Source organism: Humulus lupulus, chromosome 6 (genome assembly GCF_963169125.1).
Source record: "Humulus lupulus chromosome 6, drHumLupu1.1, whole genome shotgun sequence".
Taxonomy (NCBI): domain Eukaryota; kingdom Viridiplantae; phylum Streptophyta; class Magnoliopsida; order Rosales; family Cannabaceae; genus Humulus; species Humulus lupulus.
The window spans coordinates 194,334,789-194,359,291 of record NC_084798.1 but is presented as its reverse complement, the minus strand read 5'-3'; the positions used below and the strand labels follow the sequence as shown (position 1 = coordinate 194,359,291).

At 29.2% G+C, this 24,503-nt stretch overlaps 2 protein-coding genes across 2 annotated transcripts; both read left to right on the top strand.

Annotated features, from left to right (window-relative positions):
• The first annotated feature begins 5,870 nt into the window (after positions 1–5,870).
• On the top strand, positions 5,871–16,634 carry LOC133782896 (class V chitinase-like). The gene is made up of 2 exons (XM_062222342.1): positions 5,871–7,033; positions 16,421–16,634. The coding sequence occupies exons 1-2, from the start codon at positions 5,938–5,940 to the stop codon at positions 16,441–16,443; spliced, it is 1,119 nt and encodes a 372-aa protein (XP_062078326.1). The 5' UTR covers positions 5,871–5,937; the 3' UTR covers positions 16,444–16,634.
• Positions 16,635–18,899: 2,265 nt separating this feature from the next.
• On the top strand, positions 18,900–21,045 carry LOC133785811 (uncharacterized). Its single transcript, XM_062225026.1, has 3 exons — positions 18,900–19,523; positions 19,644–19,856; positions 20,491–21,045. The coding sequence occupies exons 1-3, from the start codon at positions 18,900–18,902 to the stop codon at positions 21,043–21,045; spliced, it is 1,392 nt and encodes a 463-aa protein (XP_062081010.1).
• Positions 21,046–24,503: the final 3,458 nt, after the last annotated feature.

Here is a 24,503-nt window from a genome sequence, read left to right as displayed (position 1 = left end):
TTGGTGATGGTGACAAGAACATTACCTGATTTCAAACCAAAGCCTTCGTATAGGAGATACAGGAAATGGGTATATCGCCTTCGAATGTGGTGTAGCCCTTCTCAGGATTTGTCTTTCGTGAAGGGGAGTGAGAGACCGAGAGAGATAGGTCTACGGGAAAGACCGAGAGAGACAGGTCTACGAGAGAGATAGACCGAGAGAGACCAGGAAGAGAAAGATGGAAGAAAGATTGAAGAAATGGGTACAGGGGAAATGGGTACACGGGAAAGGTAGAAAAAACTTAGGGATTTGGCGCCTGAAATTTGTCTCATATACAATAACTCTTTTTTAAATACTATTATAATGATGTGTTATGGTAATGGGTGTTTGGTGTAGTGAATTTAAATGATTAAATATAAACAAATAAAGATAATTATTAAACATATTACAATTAGACATCATAAAACATTATAATTCATTGAAAATAACATAAGATATTACAAGACAAAATAAGTATCTATTTGTTTCTCTTTGGTAATAAGAAATTATTACCAAAGATAGGATAGTGTGTTATTATCACATAACGATACTTTTTTAATTATTTCTATTTTCACTAAAAGCCTTAGACCCGCTCGAAGAGGGTGAGTCATTAATGACTCTTAAATTTGTCTCTCTCTGAATTGTCCAGTTCAGACAGTTTGAGATTACTATATACCTATAGTGTGATTTGTTACTTATGTATTGTTTCATTTGTAGAGATTTCGATATGAATCTCTTTTGTTCTCGTAAGTGGGCAGACTTAATTTTAGTTTGCGCGCTTATGAGAACTATGGGGAGGTGCTGCGAAATTTTTATAAATATGTAACAATATTATGAGTGTAAATCACATTATATGTATATTGTAAACCTGAATGGGATAGGTTCTTTACCGTTATAGAAATGGAGTGAAAATATGGATTAGGCCACACACACAAATTGATTGTAAAGTTGATGATAAGTGTTCAGTGCAGTGCTACACTCATACAATGTCAATCGACAAGAGCTGGATTAATTTCACAAATCAATTATCTAATGAGTATGAAGCTGGTGTGATGGATTTTCTTCAGAGAGCTTGGTAGTGCGTTTACTCAAGGAGATTGGGGAAATCGCATGATTGTCACATCATTATGCAATGCCTTTTGCCAGTTGGTGTGCATGCATTCCTAGAGAAATTGATTACTACAACTATTATTGAGTTATGCACTTTCTTCAAGCTCATTTGTGCCAGAATTTTAAAAGTCTCAGATTTAGAAAAAGTCAAAACTTCAATTGTCGAGATTGTTTGCAAGTTAGAAAGTATTTTCCCCCATGTTTTTTTTTCGATATCATGGTCCATCTACTAATACATTTACCGAAAGAAGCAATAATTGGAGGACCGGTTCATATGAGGTGGGTGTATCCTTTTGAAAGGTATATGAAAAAGTTGAAGAATTATGTCTGTAATAAAGCACGTGCAGAGGGATCAATAGCAGAAGGATATGTGGTTGATAAGGCATTGACATTTTGCTCCATGTACTTGAAAGGAGTTGAAACAAAGTTCAATCGTACAGACCGAAATGTAGATGTTGGTCCATCACTTAAAAATATGTCAGTCTTTCGATCTCAGGATCGTCCAATTGGTAAGAAATCCTTGACAACTTTGGATGATGAAGTGAAGAAAAAAAACGGATTGGTATATTCTAAATAATTGTAATGAGATCTTGCCATATCTTCAGTAAGTATTTTGAGTAGTTCATACTTTCATTGCATGTTTATTTTAATACTTATTATAGTAACTCTTAGATTGATTGTTTTTGTTCGTTGTAGATAGCATATGAAAATTATTCAAACTCGAGGTGTTGAAAAGATAGACCAATTACATAGAATGGAATTTCCTAACTGGTTTTATAATAGGATTTATCATCTTCGGTAAATGGGTTCTTCGGAAGTACATGAAGAATTAATCTCTTTAGCAAATGGTTTTTCAACTCGTGTTGCTTCATACCCTGAGTGTGTTGTAAATGGAGTTAGATTTTTGTGTTATAACAGGGACAAGAATCGCAAAACTCAAAATAGTGGAGTCTCTATAGCAGGAGTTGAAAATAATACTTATTACAACCAGTTGGAAGAAGTTTTAGTGATGTCATATCTTTCTGGTTGTTCTGTTGTATTATTTAAGTGCAAATGGTTTGACACTAATCAGCCTTCAGGATTAAAGTTTGAGCAAAACATAACTAGTATTAAAACTAGTTCAGAGGCATTCAAAGATGATAAATTTATCTTAGCAACTCAGGCTAACCAAGTTTTCTCCATTGATGACCTTAAAAATAAATCTCACTGGAAATTCGTCCAAGTAGTGCATCACAGAAATGTGTGGGACATCCCACTAGTTGAAGAACAACTGGAGGATGTAGAAGTAGATGTTATGCACAACACTAGTTCCTCTGATTTCCAATTATTCGTTGATCTTGGTCCGTTGCCACAAATCAACTTTGAACGTACGGGGTCTCCATTACAATTTGTTGAGATAGATAATGTTGCAATTGATGAGGAGAGGGAGGAGGAAGAGGAAGAGGAGGGGGAGGAAGAGGAAGAGGATGTGTATATGTTTAGTATAAATGTAATTTTAATATCTATATTTTCAAATATGGCTGGCGTTATTGCTCGATCTCACGGGGGTGATGGTGGAGGATGTGATCCTCCTTGTGGACCGTCAGATATTCCAGCTGATTATGAACGAGGTAATACATTACACATTGATACACTCCTTAAATTTTAACAGTTAATACATATTAATTTAAAAATATTAAATTTTCATACAATAGCGCCTCCAAACAAGCGTGGGCGCCACAAAGGATTGAACACGCGAGAAAAAAGGGAAGAGTTGGGACGCCATCTCCCTCTCGAGTGCGACGTGCGAGGGAGAACATATAAAGAGATCGGAGATTACAACTGAAATTTCTCAAGAGAGCTGGGATTACTTGTTCGACATTACACATATCCCGACTGTCCTCAATGGTCAAAAGTACCAAATGCCTCGAAACAAAGAATACTTGCACATTTGGAGGTAAGTAATTTCTATATTTATGTTAATTCTATTTAATTATATATCATATTTACTAATAAATGTTTGTAATTTAGGATGATTTGTTTGATATCAAGCGTACCAGATATGGACAAGGGCACATGTTTAGGATCTTGAGAGGCATTGATACATTATGTGCCAAAAATTATTCTGATTAGAAGTACGATATTAAGGAACATTTAACGATAATGGTGCATAAATCGTTATGATGGTTGTACTGATACGCAGTGGAAAAAAGCCATTGAATTTTTTCAACGCCCATAAATTATGGTATTAATTTCTTGCTAACCTTAATTCTATTAATTAAATATATTACTAACATAAACTTTTGCATAAAAATTCTAGGTTCAACAAGGAAAATAGGAAGAAACTAAAAGAGCTCAGCTACGAAGGTTCTCAATCAATCACAGCATTGCGCTACAAAAAAGTTAGTTAATTAATTCTTTTTAAGTTTGTTTTTCTTATTTACGTTTAATTATTTTTTTAAAAAAATATGTATGTGACAACGCAATTTAGAGATTGGGCAACTTAAGCCGATTCCGGATAGCTGGATGGATATTTACCATAAATCAGGCACAGGGTGGGTGACAGAAACAACCAAAAAAACCTAGGTACGTTAAGTTTTTTTAAACATTTTTCAAATTTTTAATTGTTTATTTATAATATATAATTACATTATATATTATATCATAGGATGAATTGCGTGCATATCGCGACACGCAATAGACATAATCAATTGATACTGAGAGTTCCACACCAGTTTCGAGCGCGCCTGAAGATGACGACTTGTCTTTAGTACAAACTGTTTTCGGAAAACGACGTGGCCACCAGAAATGATATAGGTGTATCCTTAACATAAGAGACCAAACTCCATTTACTATTGATCCTCTACAAACTAGAGATGAAGAGATGGCTCAGATGAAAGAGTGTGTTCGACAATTTGAGGAGCACATCCAGACTCATTGTATCACCTCGAGATCTCAATGTGCCCCACCACCACCTGATGATCCCGATGTTGGAGCACCGAGTCAGTAGAACTTATGTATGAGTTTTATTATTATGGACTATTATATTTTCATGTTTAGGACAACTCTTTATTTTGATTGAGCAAACGTACTCTTATATTTTTATTTATATGTTTAATATAAGGGTTTTAATTTTAATATATTGTTTTATATTTAATTCAAATTAAATTAATAAATAAATATTACACAAATAAAAAAAATCTCGGTTCAGTCTATACCGATGACAGTGTCCTCTGTATACCCCATCCAGATGACAAAATTGGACCAGTTTTAATGACGATATTGTCAACTCTATACCGAGAACTATTATCCTCGGTACAACCTATAACTAGAACATATTTATTGTTCTCGATAGAAGTTTTCATCTACCAACGAGGATGTACCGAAAACTTTCTACCAATGACATGTTCTCGGCACAGCTTCTATGGAGGGCATACGGGCTTCTACTGACTACTTTTTTTTTCGGTATAACTCCTGTTTTTTGTAGTTTAATTATACAACTAAATAAAAAATGATAAAATAATGTAAATGATATAATAAAACTACTTTATACATATACGCTTTTGATGTTGTATTCAATTTTAGTTATAAATGATTTTATTATGTCGTAAAAAATGTATCACTAACATACTTTTAGATTATATCAATCATACTTTTTTTATTATATTTTTTTATCTACATAAATTAAATTATAATTGCAACCCATTTTTTTTTGTCGGTATAGCAACACATATCTTGTATGTGCTTCCACCACTAGTTCTTATATAAAGAAGAGTTTTCAATGGTTATAATTCATGTTAGTTTATAAAAGTTCTAAATAAGGAAGAAAACTAAAACTCTATAATATTAATATATTTTTGTTGTGTTATAATTTATATTTTATGCAAATTGCATTAAATAAAATAAAATTTTGATACTGTATATAATTCGTCGTAATATTCATACAAGAATTTTGATATTATATATAATTCCACGTATTATTCATTATTATTTTTTTATAAAAAAAGTCAAGTATATAATTTAAACACATGCCATTCTTTTAGACAATTTTGAGCTACGTTTCTTCTTCTTATTTATTGCTCATTGACTTTTTTTCTGAAAGAGAAGATATATACTATTCTAGAAATGAAAGTGTTATCCACAAATCATTTTAATCAAAGGTGCGCCTATCCCTTTAATATACAGCTATATAGCTTGGAAAAAAAAATTTGTAATCTCCTCCGTCTCCCACCAATTAATTTAAAACATTTTATTTATTTATTTAATATATATTTAAATTATTTATAATTTTCTTTTTTTTAATTATATTAATACTATAAATAAATTATGTATCTTATAATAATTAGTAGAAGATAAAAAGAATACGAAATTGGAGATACCAGATTTTTTTTCATATAGCTTACTTGAAATATGTGGAGAAACTTTAAAGCTGACTTTTCGATTCTTCTTGCACGTCTAGAGTGTAGTTAATAATGAATTTTACTATCACCACTTGAAGCAATGCTGCAAATATATATTCATTGGATTCACTATATTCTCAAGCTACTTTAGCATACATAAAATTTCCACATTGGACCTATCTACCCAAATGAGGCCATCAATCTTACAACGTTCATTCTCCAATCAAGCTTTTTTAGTCTACATTAATCGAATCTGATCAAACTTGTCAAACTCAATATCCCTTACGCTAGTGCAGCTCGTCATTCAATTTGTACATAATCAACTATATATAAAAAAAAATTATGACACAAAAAATTCAATAAGTATATAACAGACACATATTGTGTTACAAACGAAACAAGTCAAGCAAGTAATAACAATTAAACAAAAATGGCTTCCAAAACCAAAACCTCTCCATTACTGCTATTCTTTGTCCTCTGTTTTCTATTTAATCTCCGACTCTCCGCCGCTCAAACCGTCGTCAAAGGATCATACTGGTTCTATGGCACCGAGTTTGAGGTTTCAAACATTAACTCGTCTCTTTTCACCCACCTTTTCTGTGCTTTTGCCGACCTCAATTCCACCACATACCGAGTCACCATTCCCAACTCGGTTTCAACTCAGTTCTCCACATTCACCACAACTGTCCAACGAAAGAACCCTTCCGTGAAAACCCTTTTGTCCATAGGTGGAGGGGGAGCCAGTGCCTCTGTCTTCGCTGCCATGGCAAGTCAACCAAGTCGCCGGAACTCGTTCATCGACTCGTCCATAAAGCTAGCCAGGAGTTATAACTTCCATGGCCTCGACCTCGACTGGGAGTACCCCTCGACTGCGACGGAGATCGCCAACTTCGGAAAACTTCTCCTCGAGTGGAAAGCAGCCGTCGCCAACGAGTCCCGGACGTCCGGCAAGTCTCAATTACATTTATCGGCGGCGGTTTTCCGGGCACCGAACTACTATTCACTAGATTTGCCTGTTCGAAATATATCAAACAGTTTGGATTGGATAAACGTAATGAGTTACGATTTCTACGGTCCCGGCTGGTCGCCGAACTATACAGCGCCGCCGTCCGGTCTGTACAACGCGACGGCGAGTCAGGCCAACGGCGCTGCAGGAATCAGAAATTGGATTCAGGCGGAATTTCCAGCGAGAAAGATAGTCTTTGGGATGCCGTTTTACGGCTACGCTTGGCGTTTGGTGAACGCTAATAACAATGGACTTTTTTCTCCGGCAAACGGAGCCGCCCTATCGACGTCCGGGGACATAGGCTATAATGGGATAAGGAGCTTTATAAGCTCTAATGGAGCTCGGTGTGTTTACAACGCGACGGTGGTGAGTGATTATTGCTATTCCGGGACGACTTGGATTGGTTACGATGATGTAAAGAGTGTCTCTACCAAAGTTGCCTATGCTAAGAGCCAAGGATTGCTTGGCTATTTTTCTTGGAACGTTGGATCTGATTACAATTGGACTCTTTCCCAAACAGGTATGAAATAGTACTTTTATCTTTTAGTTACTCTCTTTCTCTCTCTTTACACTCTAGTTGTTCATGCATATTATTAAATATAAATCATTAAGTTGTGAAAAGTATGGAAAAGGAGCATAAGCATATAATAATTTTTTATTAAAAAAAAAGCTCCATAGGCCTTGTATTCGTCAAAAACAAACTAGATAACTTTAGATCTAATTTAATCAATTGTTTTTTTATAAGATTTTTATTAAAATCCCAAATTACACTTTAGTTGAATTATAACTAAGTGCATTTTATATTTGAAAATTTTAATTTATTTATTTTTAAGGTATTAATTTTCAAATAATTAATTAATATAAATAAAATAAGACTATATTAAAATTTCATAAAAATCTTATAAATAAGTGAATTAAAATGAAGTCAAAAGTTATATTAGGTTCTATTATGAAATTTTTAAAATCATAACATTGTATATAAGGCAGTTCTACAGTGGGCTGCCATTTTTGCTGCCATTTTTGTTCTTACCTATGGAGATTCAACACATGGATAAATTATTACATAATTTTTTATATGATAGTGTACATTGAAATTACAGCACGCATTCCAAAGTTTTCATGAAATTTTGAATAGTTTATGATGTCGAAAACATGATTCAATCAGTCTGTTACATGAGTGCCTATTTTTTTATTATACGTGTACAAGTTACTTTTTTTAACCATACTTTCAGTACCGTAAATTATTCATAATTTTCAAAAAACTAATGGTATACCTGTTATAACTACAATATGTACATCGTCATATCAAAATAATTGGATTATATATTCTCCACTTGCCAAAATATAGAGACGTCTCTACCAGGTGAGGCAAAAGTTGTACCCCAACTTTAGAACTCCTATCTATAAATAGTGAGCTTCTAAGGTAGGGGCATTTTTATTTTCGGCACCTAGAAAAATTATAACCCTTTTTTTCTTATTATAACAACGTACACATGATAGTTATGGCATGCATCCCACCAATTTTAAGAGAATTTCAAATAATTTATAGTACTGAAATCAGGATTCAAATAACATGTTGTACACTCGTATAAAAAAAATAGGCACGCGTGCAACTGATTATTTAAACCCTGATTTTGACACCATAAATTATTCTAATTTTTTAAAAATTGGTGGATGCTTATTATAACTACATTGTACATCGTCATATAAAAAAAATTTGGTTGTAATTTCTCTTCGTGCTAAACACGAAAATGCCCCTACCTAATAACTTCCCTATATATTTATATAAAGGTTAAATACTCATTTAATACCATGTGTTTTATCGAAATACAAACTTGTTACCTTATGTTTTCAATAATGCTCATTTGGTACCATGTAATCTGAAAATCATACATATATACTTGATACCTTGGTACTGAATTTGGTCAATACTTTTTTATTAATATGACCAAATTGTCTTCAGTTATATAGATTTTAAATTTAAATTTAATTACATGATTGTATATAATTGAGGGCAGTTTGATCATATTGATAAAATTTTACTAATCAAATTTGAGTCCAGGGTATCGAGTATATACGATTTCAAATTACAGAGTACAAGATCAGAATTATTGAAAATATAAGGTACCAAGTCTGTATTTTAATAAAACATAGGGTACCAAATGAGTATATACCCTTATATAAATAAGGAACTTCATAAATAGGGGCATCACTTTTGTTCCTACCAGTAGGGGCGTGTTCTATTTTCTGACACCTGGAGAAATTATATCCCTATTTTTTTACATGACGGTGTACATGATAATTATAGCTGATATCCCACTAATTTTTGGAAAAATTAGAATAATTTACAGTGCCAAAATCAGGGTTCAAACAGTCTGTTTTACACAAATATAAACAAAATTACGCATGTGTGCAAAATATGTTTTTACCATAAATTATTCAAAATTATCCTAAAATTGGTGGGATGTCTGCTATAACTGCAATGTACATCATCATACAAAAAAATTGAGTTATAATTTCTCCACATACCAAGAACAAAATTCTCCTACTAGTAGGGACAATACTATTCCCTACCTAAGAATTTCCATATATATAGTAAATTTAAGGATATAAAATACTATAAATTCTAATTTTAAATTTGATTAAGAATTATACATTATGAATATTTGAAGTCTTTTTTAAAAAAATATATATATTATTAAGATAATAATTTGTTCAAAAGATGAAAAATTGTAGAGTGAACTCGCCTATTTTTTTTATGTAAAGTTTATATTAATACATATTTGTCCTAAAGATAGAAGATTAGAGAGAGAACTTCTGTCTTTTATGTAAAAATTATAGTGACACCTTTATGGAAATAATTCCAATAAAATCTTCTAAAATAATAATAAAAAATAAGATACTTTTTTTAATTTATACTATGATTATACAAAGGTGTTTTTATATACATTTTTTTTTCTTTCTTTTTCCATCTCTTTCTAAATATATAGGAGAATTATTTAACATCCCGCAAATATATAAATACACCCCAAATTAAAAATAATTTATTTATAATTACATCTTATGTATTTTCTATATTAGGCCTTGAATTCTATACCAATTTAAACAAAAAATAAACTAAAATTATGCACACCATTTATAATTAGAAATTAAAATTTTTAAATGACTAATAAAATATAATTTTTAATAAAAATAGATAATTAAAATAAAAAATAAATATATAATACAATCTCAAAAATAAATTTACGAAAAATTAATTTAAAAATATAATAAACTTACTTTCATATTATATGATTTTTCTAGTGAGAAAATTTTATAATTATATTGTTACACAATTTTAAGAGAAATATTCAAATGGAAATTTTTTTTATAGTTTTGATTTTATTAGAAATGAGGGTGTAGTAAGTGTGAATTTTTTAAAATATAATTAAAGACTTTAAAATGTACATTTTAATTATTTTATTTTATTATAAATATGTAATATATATTTATATTTTAGAAATGAGATGTATTCAAACATTTATGGATTGTAAATACAACTCTCCATAAATATGTTATAAATTTTTAAAATTTCACAACCCTTTTAAAATAATATCAACACAAATTTCATATTTGTAAAAAATAATTTTAAAAGCCACCTTTCTTAATATTTATTGTTTAAAAAAATTAAAACATCTTTAACTTTTTCTATTTCAATCATTTATAAATTTTCATCAAAAAACATTTTGAAATTGAAAACTTAAAATCACAATTTGAAAGTGATCTTTTTGATTCAAAATAAAAGAAATCATAAATATAAATAATTTAAAATTATCTTATTTGAAGCAAAAATATTTTTTTCAAAAACATAAATAAATCAAAATTATTAATAAAAATTATAATATTAAAAATGTTTGAAAATAATATATAGGAGCATAAAGTACACCTCAAACTGAATACACCACATTATAAATATCAATATATATTTATTTATAACAATATACGCTACATATTTCCTATATAATTTTTAATTGTGCACTCTTTTTAATATAAAAATTAATAAAAATAAAATTATATATTTCATTAATTAAATATATAAAATATGTTTAATTTTTTTTATTATAAATAAATAAGAAAATAAAAAATATAAATGTTTAATACAATATCATTTATAAATTTTTGAGAAATGAATTAAAAAGTACAATAAATTTTCATTTATATTAATAATTTCTTTAATTGTTATTTATATCTATATATTTATATAAATGAGAGGTATATAGAGGTGATGTTGCTTCCTTGAGAGCTTCAATAATATATGATTTATCTATTTTCTCATAAATTGTGGTTTTTCTAATTTTTATTTAATATTTAAATAAATGAGAGCTATATGAAGGTGATGTGGCTTCTTAGAATCAATAATATATGATTTATCTATTTTATCATAATTTGTGATTTTTTTAATTTTTTTTAATTAAAAAAATGATTAATTAATAATTTCAAAAATCCGTATATTCCCACGTGGTTTACAAATCATTGTAGATTATATTTTTAGGCTATAAATAAACTCTTTATTGACTTTGATTTGTAATTTATCCAAATATTAATATTTATTTCTTATAATGATTGATTTAACTCAATCTTGCCCAATAGTTATATATTTTTTTAATTTATCAAATTTATATTTTATATATAATTTTGAATTATACGAACATATATAACATTAAAGAAAAATGGAAGAATTACTAAAGGCCTACAAAAATTATAATGTCCGTACTCATATTGTATTCTTTTTTTCAATATTATAAATATATGTATTTATATAAAGGAGAGTCCCAAGGAGATTATGTGTTTTCTTAGTTTTTCTAATTATTATAAATCTATTTATTTATATAAAGATACTCTAAAATTATTTTAAATCACTCTAATTATTTTCTTAGTTTTTCTCATTTTTTTATTCAACTTTTTCTAAAAACAATATATTTTTATTCTATTTTTTAATAATAATAATAATAAACTCTCTTTTATTTTATTTTACTTTCCAAATATCTATCTATATATAATAATAAATTAATTACTATTAACTCTATTTTCTTTTATTGTAGTTTCTAAATAATAATGATAAATTAATTAACTAGTTTAAATAGAGATATTTAAATGTATTTTTAAATAGGATATTTTTTTTAAAATATTATAATTAAATGTGCATGCATATATAAATATATATTTAAAAAAAAATTAAATTAAACCACAAAACAATTATATAAAAGAAAATATATTCCGATTTATTCTATTTTAGTCAAAAAAAATTTCTGAAAATTCAATACAAACTCTTTGTTTGATAAATTTTTAATAATCTATTTTACCATTTTAAAAATAAAGGGTCCAAACAAGTAATCAACCAAAATACATGTGGTTCAAATAATCTATCTATATATATTCATATTCTTAACTTTTTGACAAAACACGGGGTCTAAAAGTTAATTTTTAAAAAATAAAGGGTTCAATCGAGTAATCGACTAAAAAAAGGTTCACAATGGTGTGACCCCTTGCACAAAATATATTATATATATAATTTACTTTTTATAAAGAATTTTGAACATTTTGAATACATGCATAGTACAAAGGTAAATTTTAAATAATAAAAGTTCAAAACAAGTAATCGGTCAAAATAAAGTGTTCAAATAATCGATCTATTTATTTATATTTTTAACCTTTTGACAAAACGTGAGGTGTAAAAATTAATTTTTAAAAATGAAGAGTAATCGGGCAAAATAACCTTTGCACAAAACATAAATTTATTTATACATAATTTAGACTATTTATAAAAAAAATAATGTAAAGTGTATAATAATAATAATAATAATAATAATTATTATAATAAATATGTGAATAAAATTACGCATACGACAAGCTGTTAGAACTTTGTTTTCAACATTTTAATTATTTGTTATACAATGAACACAATCATAAAAAATAAAATTGGGGTCAAGATGCATCCACGTGTCCATAGAAAGTACATGTTGTACGGGTATGGTGAAAAAGATTCTTTACCACACAATCTTCACAATAAAATTTTAAAAATATATATTTTTTATCATTATAAAAAACTGTGCGAAACACAGTTATGTTTTCTAGTATTTATATAGTAGAACATTAATGAGATGATGTGACACTCTAAAATTGCTCAAAAGCACTCTTTCTAAAATTGCTCCAAAGAACTCTTTCTATTTTCTAAATTTTTCATATTTTTTAATTCTTCTTTTTCAAATTTATGATTATTAGATAATAATAAAAAAAAAACTATAATGTCTAAACTATCTAAATATCTATAAATATCTAAAACTAAAAACTCTTCTGAATAGTTACATTCAAATTGGTATTATTATAATAATTTATTTTTGAAGAGTATATAATTTATTGATATCTTGAAAAAGTTTAATCATTTTCATTTAAAAAGAAATCTTTTGAATGAAATAAAATGAAACAACTTCATAACAAGCCTAACAAATTAATAGACAATTCATAACCACCTAGACTGAATTGATGGAGAAAACATTGTGATAAAAAATAGTTTATTCATATTATTTATACTTTTTATTTAAACGTAAGTAGTCTTATAAAAATATATGTTAACAACATATATAAATTATAATAATAAACGTCATTTTTTTCTCATTTTTTATTTTACATTTCTAATTTATGGCTATTAATTAATCAAGAAAAAAATTGTATCTATTTTCTCTTTATTATTTTAATAATAAGTATAATATATGTCAATTAAAAATATCTATGTATAATAATAATACTAAATAATCTATCTATTTTTATTTTTAACTTTTTGATAAAACACGTAATCCTAAAGTTAGTTTTTAATAATAAAGAGTCTAAGCAGGTAATTGACAAAAATACACATCATTTCTGATTGTTTTCTCATTTTTATCTAAAATTTATCCAAATCACTATTTCTATTTTCTCATTTTTCACATTTTTTTAATTCTTCCTTTTCAAATTTATGATTATTAATTAATAATTGAAGAAAAAAACTAAAATATCTAAATTTATATAAAGGAGAGCATTAAGGAGGTGATGTGGCACTCTAAAATTGCTCAAAAACACTCTTTCTATTTTCACTTTTTTTAATTCTTCTTTTTCAAATTTATGATTATTAATTAATAATTAAATTAAAAAAACTAAAATATCTAATTACAAAATTTATAATATACCTTTACTTAATTTGAATTCAAATTTGATTAGATATTTAATTAAGCCAACTATTTAATTAAATTATAAATATAAATTAATAATAAACGTCACTTGTTCTCATTTTTTATTTCACTTTTCTAATTTATGGTTATTAATTAATTTTGGAAAAAACTCAATCTTTTTTCTCATTTTTATTTTAATAATAATCTATATAAATATTTATATTTATAACTTTTTGACAAAACATGGCATCCAAATGTTAGTTTTTAACAATGAATGATCAAAACGGGTAATCAACTGAAATATATGTGATTCAAATAAGAGTTTATATATTTTTGGACCCTATGTTTTGACAAATTATTTTTTGGACCCTATGTTTTGTAAAATGGTTCAAATAGAACCCTCAACCTGATTTTGGTAAAAGTTTTCTCAATTAAAATCACAAATAATTCACCAAACTAACAATTCAGAATAGAAATAAATTCATTATACTTAAAAATTGTGTTGTTATATTCATTTTTTTCTTCATCAAAATTGAGTTTAGGGGTCTATTTGAACAATTTTTCAAAATATAGGGTCCAAAAATGAATTTTTTAAAACACAGGGTCTAAATAGGTAATCGGAAAAAACACAGGGTCCAAAAATGTATAAACTCTTCAAATAACCTATCTATATATTCATATTTTTAACATTTTGAAAAAATATATGGTCCACAAGTTAATTTTAAAAAATAAATGGTTCAAACGAGTAATTAGCTAAATTATAAAGTTCAAAATGGTGTAAACCCATAAAAAACATAAATTATATATTTATATAATTTACTTTTTATAAAGAATTTTTAACCTTTTGAATAAATACACGGTCCAAAGGTTAATTTTAAAAAATAAAAGATCAAAACGAGTAATCGACCAAAATATAGTGTTCAAATAATCGATCTATCTATTTATATTTTTAATCTTTTGGTAAAACTTGAGGTCACAAGTTAATTTTTAAAAATAAAAGGTCTCAAATGAGTAATCAACTAACATACAAGACTCTAAATGGTGTAAACCCTTATAGAAAACATATATTATATTAATATATATAATTTACTTTTTATAAAGAAATTTTATCCTTTTGAATAAATGGTTAATTTTTAAAAATGAAGGGTCAAAACTGGTAATCAGCCAAAATACTAACATTTTAACAAAACACAAGGTCTAAAAATTAATTTTTAAAAATAAATGATTCAAACGGGTAATCGGGCAAAATAATCATTATACAAAACATAAATTTTCTTATACATAATTTAGACATTTTATAAAAAAAAGAAACCATGCAAAGCGTATAAATAATAATAATACTAAATAAAAGCACTTGTACAACATGCTTTTTGAACTTTGTTTTCAACACTTTAACTATTTAGAATTTATCGAAAACATTCAGTAGGTTCACTTTACAATGAACAACATCATAAAAAAAATTGTGGTCAAGACGTTCTTACTTGTCCATATAAAAACATGTTACAAGTATATGGAGAAAATGAATCCTTACCACACAATCTCCAAAAAAATATTTAAAAATATATAATTTTAAAAATTATAAAAGACTGCACGAAGTGCGGTTATGCTTTCTAGTTATATAATATTTCGAGATTAGAACTACTAAAGTTAAATGAAAAAAAAATTAAAATTTATCTTTGTTAAAATCTAACTAAGTTAAAATTTCTAAATAAAATTAAATCTTTAAAATGATATATTTTACTCATTTTACTTAAGGATAAATATCTAATTTTTTAACAAAAGAAGTGGTTTATATATATATATATATATTTATGGCGTTCAAATATACTCTAATAATATAATTAATAATTAATTATAAATTTAGACTTTTTCTTTTGTTTGAGACATTTTGTTTGAAATTTGACATTCACATTGAAAATTACATTAGAGATTGTCGTATGTACTCAATCATGTGAAGATTGAAAATATAATATATATATATAATAAAATATATATTTAATAGATATAAATTTTGACATAATTTTTTATACTAAAAACATAAATTAAGTTGATTTAATAATTAAAATGAAAAAATACATAAAATATTGTATGTATGTACAGGGAAAGTTTTCGTTAGGGATCCAAACTCTCTTTTGATTTCAGCACGATGAATTATTTAGAATTTTTTTGAAAATTGATGGAATATTTACTATAACTATAATATACACCATTATATAAAATAATTGAAGTTATAATTTATTGGTATGCCAAAAAAATAGAGAACTCCCTACTGCAGTCTTTCCCTATTTTTACATATACACGTAACTAAATGTAGTTTTACTTTAGGGTAGCCTAGTCAGGATTGACGCAGTTGGGTCCTTGTAGGGACTTACTCAAAAAAAAAAAATGTATATATATCTTTTTTACACTAGTTATAAAAAAAAAATACAGATATATTTTTAATACCTGAGCTCCCACAAAATACATAAAATTTCTATAATTTTTATTTAAAGTAGATAATTATAATTTTTATATTTATTAATATCAATTAATAGATATAATTTTTATTTTAAGCCTCCACCAAAAGAAAATTCTCGGTCCATTACTGAGCCTAGTATTAGTTTAATTAAAACTAGTTCCAGAAATGGATTGCTTAATGTTTAAATTTGGAACATTATTAATCATTAATGATTTAGTTGAGAAACTTAACTGATTTTAATCATGTTGTTAATTTGTTTGTTCAGCTTTTAGTACATGGGGAGCCTAGGGGATTTGGAGTTTTGAGCTTCGGGTTGCTGAGAGGCACTATTGCCCTTATATTATTATACAACTATTAATAAATTTGCCGAACTTAATAGTACGGTTTACCTATATATATATATGTATACACATGATACATTTATAATTCTATCAATCATTAATATATAGCTACACTAAGTGAATCTTACTATAGAATAATTTCGTTTCTATATGTTTTATACTTATTCCGGTTTCCTTTTGTAATGCTTCGATTTCTTAAACATTACTCATCAAAAAATAAAATGCTTTCTTATTGTAACTCATCAACAGAGAAATATTAAAAACATAAATATTTTACACCATAAATAAACTGAACAGTTTTGCTTGAATTATCCGTGATAAAAAACCCACTCAACAATGTTTACTCACTACTCCACGAGAGGAAGCAATATTAGATTTGTTGTTGATGTGAGAAATTGCATTAAGAAAATTTGATTTTAATAATATGACATCATTGAAGCCTAGTCTCTTGCACAACAAAGCACAGTGAAATTTTTTCCCTAGTTTCAGCCACCAGTGGATCGAGAGAAGCATCAGCGTGATGGACTGTCGATGCTACTACACTGCTCTTTTCATCTTTAATGATCACCCTAAATCCAATTCTATTATTAACTTTGTCAATGGCACATCAGCAGCATTGACTTTGGGTTTACTAGCAGAGCAGACAATACGGCTAGCACGAGCATTAGCTGTTAGTTTAGAAACACACTACGAGCATTGAAGAATTACAAATCAGATTCAACATCAATAATCAATACTCTTCTACCAACATTATATTTTATTTAGGACATTAATTATACAATGAAAAACATATCTCCTAAGTTTGATATTGAGTCTACAACGCTTATCTTGATCACTCTCAATCTGTCCAAAATAACAACAATATACAAAATCAAATGCAAAATGCAAAAGAAAATTTATGGAGAACAAACCCTTACAGAGAACCACATTACCACCAAACTACACATATGAACTATATGTATCTTATGGTTTTCTACCCTAAGGGGTTGGGCCTATTGGATTCATATTGTTAGAGTTTGTGGACTATGATTTAATGGGTTAACCTATAGTTATTAAGGTGCTACCATATGCCTCAAATACAATTAATAAGTATTAACTATCCTATTATGGTTATTAACAACTAGTAAGCACTCCAATTAGTGGTTGTGATTATAGAATTATATTTGTGAGTATATTAGTCCATATAATTATTCTAGCTTCATGACATCTCCCCAAAAAAATCCACAGTCTAGTGATAATTCATTACATCACTGAGCCTCACTCCTCCATGATGAATAACTCTATTTCTACCGTACCAAACTCTCCACATGAGAACTAATTAATTGAAGAGCTCTAATCAGAAGGTGAAAACAATCTACCTCCATGGTTCCCTTAGTACCCAAGTTAATAGGAAAAGAAAGGCATACTTTTTTTATTTTTTGATACATTTTGAGATTTGAAGTACCCTTCCCCTTCTATACACACTCAACACACCCAACCATAACTACTTCAGTTAGCAAGACACATCTTTTTTTAGTGACAAACAACCCTACAAAGCATGGTAAATAGTCTCCATTTAATAATTGTGTTATTTTCCATTAAACAAATATATATATATATATATATATAAAGTAGTTAGTAGTGTTTATCAATTGGGTGACGAACCACGTATGTTTGGTTGTAGGGAATAAAAATTGATGAATGAGAAAGAAAATTAGAATAAAATGTAATAAAAATTAATATGAATAAAAAATTAATAAAAAAAATTTAAAATATTTTTCAATCTTGAAATGGAATGTTTTTCCTTCCATTTTCAAATAAAATAGCTATTCGATTAAAATAATGAGAAAACTATTTAATTGAAATGACATTTCAATACTCTAAAATGCAACCAAACAAATGAATGAAATGAAAAATTATTCATTTTCATTCCATTACATCAAACCAAACATCACCTAAACTAAAGTTCAGTTGTTTAATATTGATTTTTTTTCCCAACTGTAGTCTTCATTCTTTACACTTTGATTATGTAATTACCTTGTCAATACTTGGTCATGGTTGTCGGTTTGAAATTTGCTTACCCCTTTTTGTTGACTGTTTAATTGAAAATGTAAGAGACTTTTCTTTCCTTAACAAATTTTTATACAGTTATTTGAAGAAATTATAGTGTTAGATCGTAGATAAAATTAGAATAAATTAAATAGTATTTCGTGTAATATTGAGTTGGATGAGTTACATATATTGATTTTTTCTTTAGTTGTATGTCTTGTCTGTCATCGTTATAGGTTATGAAGTTAGGATATTCTGTTAGGTTGTTATGTTAAGTTGTTTTATTTTTTTATTATCAGTTTCATTCTTCTTTTTCACCCATATATACTCAATGGGTTTTGTACAAGAACTACAACTTGACCAAGCAATACAAAAATGTTTCTTTCATTTTTCTGTTATGGTATCAAAGAACAACTCAAAGCTTCTTCAATGGCTCGAACTAGAAAATCCTCTACCTTCATTCGAGACCCACCTGAAGCTCCGATGAACAATGATCATCGTCCTCCTCCACCTGAAGATCCACCTGCGCCGACTGTGCACAACAATGGTGGCCAAACCTCTGCCTCCAATCGCTTTGCTCCTCTGGAAACACAGGATCGAGCCACCCATGAAGATGCCAGAAATCCATATTTCTTGGGTAATGGAGATCATCTTGGAATCATCCTTGACTCACCTCCTCTCACAGACAAAATTTTTCAACAATGGCGCTGGGATTTCATGTTATCAATTTGGGCCAAGAACAAGAAAGGTTTCCTCAATGGAAAACTCCCTCAACCACATCCCTCAGATCCAAACTACAATGCTTGGCACCAATGTGATCAAATGATCATGTCTTGGATTATCCATTTGGTGTCTCCTGACATTAAAAGTAGCATCATGTTCTTAGACTCAGCTGCTGCCATGTGGGAACAACTGAACAATCGGTTCAATCAAGGGAATGGGCCTCGCATTTTTGAGCTTCGGCAAACCCTGATTCGTCTCCATCAAGGTGATGATTTTGTCAGTTCTTACTTCACCAAATTGAAGGCTATGTGGGATGAAATCACTGAGATCTATCCAAGAACCCCCTACACTTGTGCCGCTGCCTCTGACAATCTTGATTCTTACAATCAAGAATAGGTTTTGCAATTTCTTACTGGCCTTAATGAATCTTATCATGCTGTTATTGATCCTTTTCCCTCATTATCCAAAGGTTTCTCCATGATTGTTCAAGAGGAGAGACAAAGAAATCTTGGTCCTTCCAATAATCCTAATTTGGTTGCTGCCTCAACAAATACTCAGCTTCCAAATCTCACTCCCAATTTTCTTGCTGCCTCTACCACTACTCAAATTGTAGCCTCCACCTCTAATCCCCCTCCTCGTGCCAAGAAACTTTGACCTACATGCACTCACTACCTAAAACCAGGCCATCTAAAAGACAATTGTTACTTCATCCATGGTTTCCCTCCTGGCTATGGCACCCAAAGGAAAACAGATACCCCTAATCGTCCATATATTTTTCAACACACTCCTTCTGCTAACAAGCATCATATACCTCGCTCCAATGGCTCTGTTCCCCCTTCCACTCCCTTAATCCAAGGTTTAATAACCATTTTGAGTCAACAACTCCAACACAACAATACCTCTATGGCAGCAGCTCAACCTCTTGTATCCAATTTTTCTGGTAAATCTGTCACTTTTACCAATCTTTTATGGATCATTGATAGTGGAGCAACACATCATATTTGTTATGATATAAATTGTTTTTCTATTATTCATACACAACCGATTGCTAATACTATTTTCTTACCCAATGATTTTCAAATATCTGTAAAAAAATTTGGTACTATCAAAATAAATGAACATTTGCAACTCCAAAATGTTTTATTTGTACCAAAATTTAGATATAACTTGTTATCAGTTTCTGCATAGTTAACTTCTCAGGCTTATTCTATTTTTTTTCTCTCAATCTAATTGCTTTATACAGGCATTACACCTGAACAAGATGATTGGGATTGCTGAAAGAATTGGTCATCTATACTTTCTGCAAAAAAATCCTCATTTTTTGCATTCTTGTTCTTCTGTACAATCTCAAAACTCATGTAAAGATGTTCATAAATGGCATACTCGCCTTGGACATCCTTCATTACTTGTTACAAATTCTCTCAATAAAGATTTGAACTTTTTGCCTTCTACTTTTTCTGCTCGTTGCAATATATGTCACCTAGCTAAACAAAAAAAACTACCATTTATATCTCAAAATAACATAGCCCCTGTTGCTTTTGATCTTGTTCATATGGATATATGGGGTCCTTTTCATACTATTAGCATAGAAGGATTTAGATTCTTTCTCACTATTGTTGATGACCATACAAGATTCACATGGGTTTATATGTTAAAATCTAAATCTGATGTACAATTTCTTATTCCACAATTTTTTTCTTACATTTCTACACATTTTTCTGCCACTATAAAGGCACTTAGATGTGATAATGCAAAAGAGTTAAATATGACTTCCTTTTATGCTAAAGGCATTCAATGATTTCATTCTTGTGTAGAAAGATCTGAACAAAATTCAGTTGTAGAAAGAAAACACCAACATATATTAAATGTTGCTAGAGCTCTTTCTTTTCATTCTCATCTTTCTTTACCTTATTGGAGTTATATGATACATACAACTGTTTACCTTATTAATAAAACTCCTTCAGCTTTGCTTAAGTTTAAAACTTCTTTTGAAAAGTTGTATCATAAATCTCCTTCATATGTCCACTTAAGGAATTATGGTTGCCTTGCTTATGCTTCCACTCTAAATAGTAAAATGCATAAATTTTCACCTCGGGCTCGACCTTGTGTTTTCATTGGTTATCCTAATGGGATGAAAGCTTATACATTATTTGATATTGAAAACAAACAAATATTTCATTCTAGAGATGTTATTTTTTATGAAGATATTTTTCCTCTTCAAACTAACACCTCTACTGCTTTGTTTGACCATTTTTTTTCTTACAATAACCTGCCTTCACCTTCTCTTTTAAGCAATGATAATACAGGTTCTCAAGATGCATCTGTTGATCTCAACAATACCATTCCTCCCTCGGATCCTACACAATCGGTTCCACTCACTACCCATACATCACAACAACTAAAAGTTACTACAGATCATTCATCTTCTGCCTCAAAACTTCCTCCTGTTGCTGTAGAATACAATACCAAATCTGGTCGACCCATCACTCGACCAAGCTATTTACAAGATTACATTTGTGAGTCTTCCACTGCACACCCTTTATCTAATTTCATATCATATGATAGATTTAATGCTCATTTTCACAATGCAATATTGGCTGCTCACTCAATTACTGAACCTACTTCTTATACTCATGCATCCAAAGATCCAAAATGGCAATCTGCCATTATTGATAAAATTAATGCTCTTGTTGCCAATAATACTTGGAACATAGTTTCTCTTCCCCAAAGTCATCGCGCTATTGGCAATAAATGGGTCTATAAAATAAAATACAAATCCAATGGTGATATTGACAGATACAAAGCACGTCTAGTAGCAAAGAGTTATACACAAGAACAAGGTATAGACTGCCTTGATACTTTTGCTCCCGCAGCAAAGTTTAACACCCTTAAACTTTTACTTGCTCTAGCTGCAATTAAAAATTGGAAATTACACCAAATGGACATTAATAATGCTTTTTTGCATGGTGATTTACATGAAGAAGTTTACATGAAACTTCCTCAAGGTTTTAAGCCTAAGGGGGAGCTTCCAATCAATGCTGTTTGTAAGTTGAACAAGTGCTTGTATGGGTTGAAACAAGTATCTTGCCAGTGGTATGCTAAGTTAAGTACTACTCTTATCAATGATGGATTTAAACAATCTCCTTTTGATCATTCTCTATTTGTACGATCTACTTCTACATCTTTTTGGGCTGTTTTAATATATGTTGAAGACATTGTAATTTCTAGTAACAATGACTTTGATATAACCACTTTTAAAGCTAAGTTAAACTCATATTTTAAACTTAAAGACCTTGGTCCTTTACGTTTCTTCCTTGTTTTAGAAATTGGTCATTCTAAAACTGGTATTTCTGTTTCACAACGTCTTTTTACTTTACAACTTTTAAGTGATACAGGATATCTTGGTGCTAAAACTTCTTCAACACCAATGGAACCCAACATCAAGCTTAGTTCTGATGAAGGAGATCTCTTATTCTACCCTACTTCTTATAGAAGTCTCATTGGTAAGTTGATTTTCTTAACAATAACCAGACCTGATATTTCTTATGCAGTCAATAGGTTAAGCCAATTTCTTAGCAATCCTCGGCAATCTCATATGCATGCTGCTCAGAGAATTCTGCAATACCTCAAAGGCTCTCCTGGTCAAGGCTTGTTTTTCCCTTCTTCATCACAGCCTCAACTTACTGCCTTTGCTGAAACTAATCTGTCTTCTCCAGACTTACAGCTCAAAGTTTTTTTTGATGGTGATTGGGCCACATGCTCGGATACTAGAAGATCCATTACAGGTTTTTGTATTTTTTTAGGCAACTCTTTAATATCATGGAAATCCAAGAAACAAACTACTGTTTCTTGTTCTTCTGCAGAAGCGGGATATAGGGCAATGGCAAACACAACATGTGAGATATTATGGCTCCTTGCTCTCCTCAAAGATTTTGGTATCCATCATCAACAACCAGCCATCATGTACTGTGATAACAATGCAACAATACATATTTAAGAAAATCTTGTTTTTCATGAGCGAACCAAGCATGTGGACATAGATTGCCATATCGTCCGAGAAAGAGTTCAACGTGGCCAAATCAAGCTTGTTCATGTCTCTTCCAACAATAAAGTGGCTGATATTTTTACAAAGCCACTGTTTCCATCTTTGTTTCATAGTCTAATGTCCAAGATGAATATCACAAATTTGTATACTTCATCTTGAGGGGGAGTATTAAGTTAGGATATTCTGTTAGGTTGTTATGTTAAGTTGTTTTATTTTTATGTTATTAGTTTCATTCTTCTTTTTCACCTATATATATACTCAATGGGTTTTGAACAAGAACTACAACTTGACTAAGCAATACAAAAATGTTTCTTTCATTTTTTTGTTATAGGTAGTGAGATAATTTTCCACAAATCATACATTTTACTAAATGTCAAATTTGAATAATTCCTAAAAGCAAAGCAATCCTCCATGGTGAACAGATTCTTTAAAGGCAACAGAGTAAAAGAAGAAAGTTCTGAAGAAAAACTTTCTGAAATATTGCATAAAAGAACCTTAGCAATATTCAAAGTGAGAAGCTTTATTTATTAAGTTCAAGAAACAAAAAAATAGCTAAAGAGTAACAACTTTAACTAATTACATCTGAAACTAATCTAATCAAGAGATTACACGTAATCAAGCTTACAACAGAAAACTAACCAAACAAATTAACAAACTAAGTCTTATGGTTATCACATGGCATTGAAGACTTGGATTGGTTAAGATGATGTTAGGAGTGTCTCTTCCAAATTAAATCACATTTGACTGATTATTGCTATTCTGGGAGGAGACTTGGATTGGTTACGATGATGTAAGGAGTGTCTCTACCAAATTAAATCAAATTTGACTGATTATTGCTATTCCGGGATGAGACTTGGATTGGCTACGATGATGTAAGGAGTGTCTCTACCAAAGTTGACTATGCCAAGAGCCAAGGATTGCTTGGCTGTTTTTCTTGAAATGTTGGGTCTGATTACAATTGGACTCTTTCCCAAGCAGGTAATGAGCTATTACTTCTTAACTCTTATCTCATTACAAATATCTGAGAGAAGTAACAAAGTAAATTCTCCACTCTCCGTTTTCAGAAAAAAAATAAAAAAAAAACCGTTCCCCTCTTTTTTTACACTCTAGTTCTTCATGTTATAAATATAGATGATTAAGATATGAAAAGTTAAAAAAAAAAGGAGCAAATAGAGTGTAGTTACTATATTTTTCATTAATTTTAAATTTGA

Coding starts and splice junctions, on each gene's coding strand:
- LOC133782896 (XM_062222342.1), top strand. CDS start 5,938: ATGGCTTCCAAAACCAAAACCTCTCCATTACTGCTATTCTTTGTCCTC. Junction 7,034..16,420: donor TTGGACTCTTTCCCAAACAG/GTATGAAATAGT, acceptor TTGTTTGTTCAG/CTTTTAGTACATGGGGAGCC.
- LOC133785811 (XM_062225026.1), top strand. CDS start 18,900: ATGTTTCTTTCATTTTTCTGTTATGGTATCAAAGAACAACTCAAAGCT. Junction 19,524..19,643: donor TCCATCAAGGTGATGATTTT/GTCAGTTCTTAC, acceptor AATCAAGAATAG/GTTTTGCAATTTCTTACTGG. Junction 19,857..20,490: donor CCTCTACCACTACTCAAATT/GTAGCCTCCACC, acceptor TGCTTTATACAG/GCATTACACCTGAACAAGAT.